The following is a 712-nucleotide window of genomic DNA, read 5'->3' on the forward strand; positions in this document are numbered from 1 at the left end:
CCCCCGCACCCGCCCCGCCGCCGTGCCCCGTGCCGTGGCTCACCGTGGCATCCTCAGCCAGGTAGTGCTCTGGGATGGGGATGTGGTGGTTGGGGAACTTGTGGGGCACCAGCCTCCGCTCCTCGGCCGCCCACAGCGCCGAAGCCAAGTCGGGGAAGTTCTCAAAGAGGTCGTAGCCCTCCTCCGTCCAGTGGCCCAGCGCCCAGTTGCCCAGCTCGGAGCCCTGCGGGCAGCCCGGGGCAGCGGTGAGCCCGGGGGCTGCATCCCACCACCCCGCCATCCCATCCCCTGCCCCGCCGTCCCCATACACCCTCGCGCACCAGCATCGGGGTTGAGGGAGGGCACGAGGTGGATGCGGGTTTCGGTCACCAGGCTCCGCACCCGGGGGTTGCCGTCCTGGTACTCCTTGCACAGGAACTGCATCAGCAGGAGCAGCAGCTCCCGGCCCAGCACTTCGTTCCCGTGCAGCCCCGCCGTGTACCTGAACTCGGGCTCGCCTGCGGGCAGGGTACAGGCAGGGTCAGTGTGCTGCCTGCGCCAGGGGACCGTGGCTGGGTCCCCCGACACCTTCCCTCCTCACCCGTCTCGTGCTCACCCGGGTTGTCGGAGATCTCCATGGCGTAGATCTTCAGGCCCCGCGAGCTCTTGCCGATGTTGTAGATGCGGGTGATGGTGGGACACTCCTCGTTCACCACCTTCATCAGCTGCGGGC

General features: G+C 69.0%; 1 protein-coding gene across 1 annotated transcript in view; it reads right to left on the reverse strand.

Moving 5' to 3' along the window:
- AEBP1 (AE binding protein 1) overlaps positions 1-702 on the reverse strand; it is a 2563-nt gene extending 1861 nt beyond the window's left edge. The window contains 4 exon segments of the mRNA XM_019473711.1: positions 44-223; positions 309-324; positions 326-497; positions 581-702. Of these exon segments, the coding sequence (XP_019329256.1) occupies positions 44-223; positions 309-324; positions 326-497; positions 581-701 (489 nt within the window). The 5' untranslated portion in view covers position 702.
- Between the last annotated feature and the right edge of the window lie 10 nt (positions 703-712).

The sequence above is a fragment of the Aptenodytes forsteri genome, unplaced genomic scaffold, assembly GCF_000699145.1.
Source record: "Aptenodytes forsteri isolate BGI_AS27 unplaced genomic scaffold, ASM69914v1 Scaffold476, whole genome shotgun sequence".
Lineage (NCBI taxonomy): Eukaryota > Metazoa > Chordata > Aves > Sphenisciformes > Spheniscidae > Aptenodytes > Aptenodytes forsteri.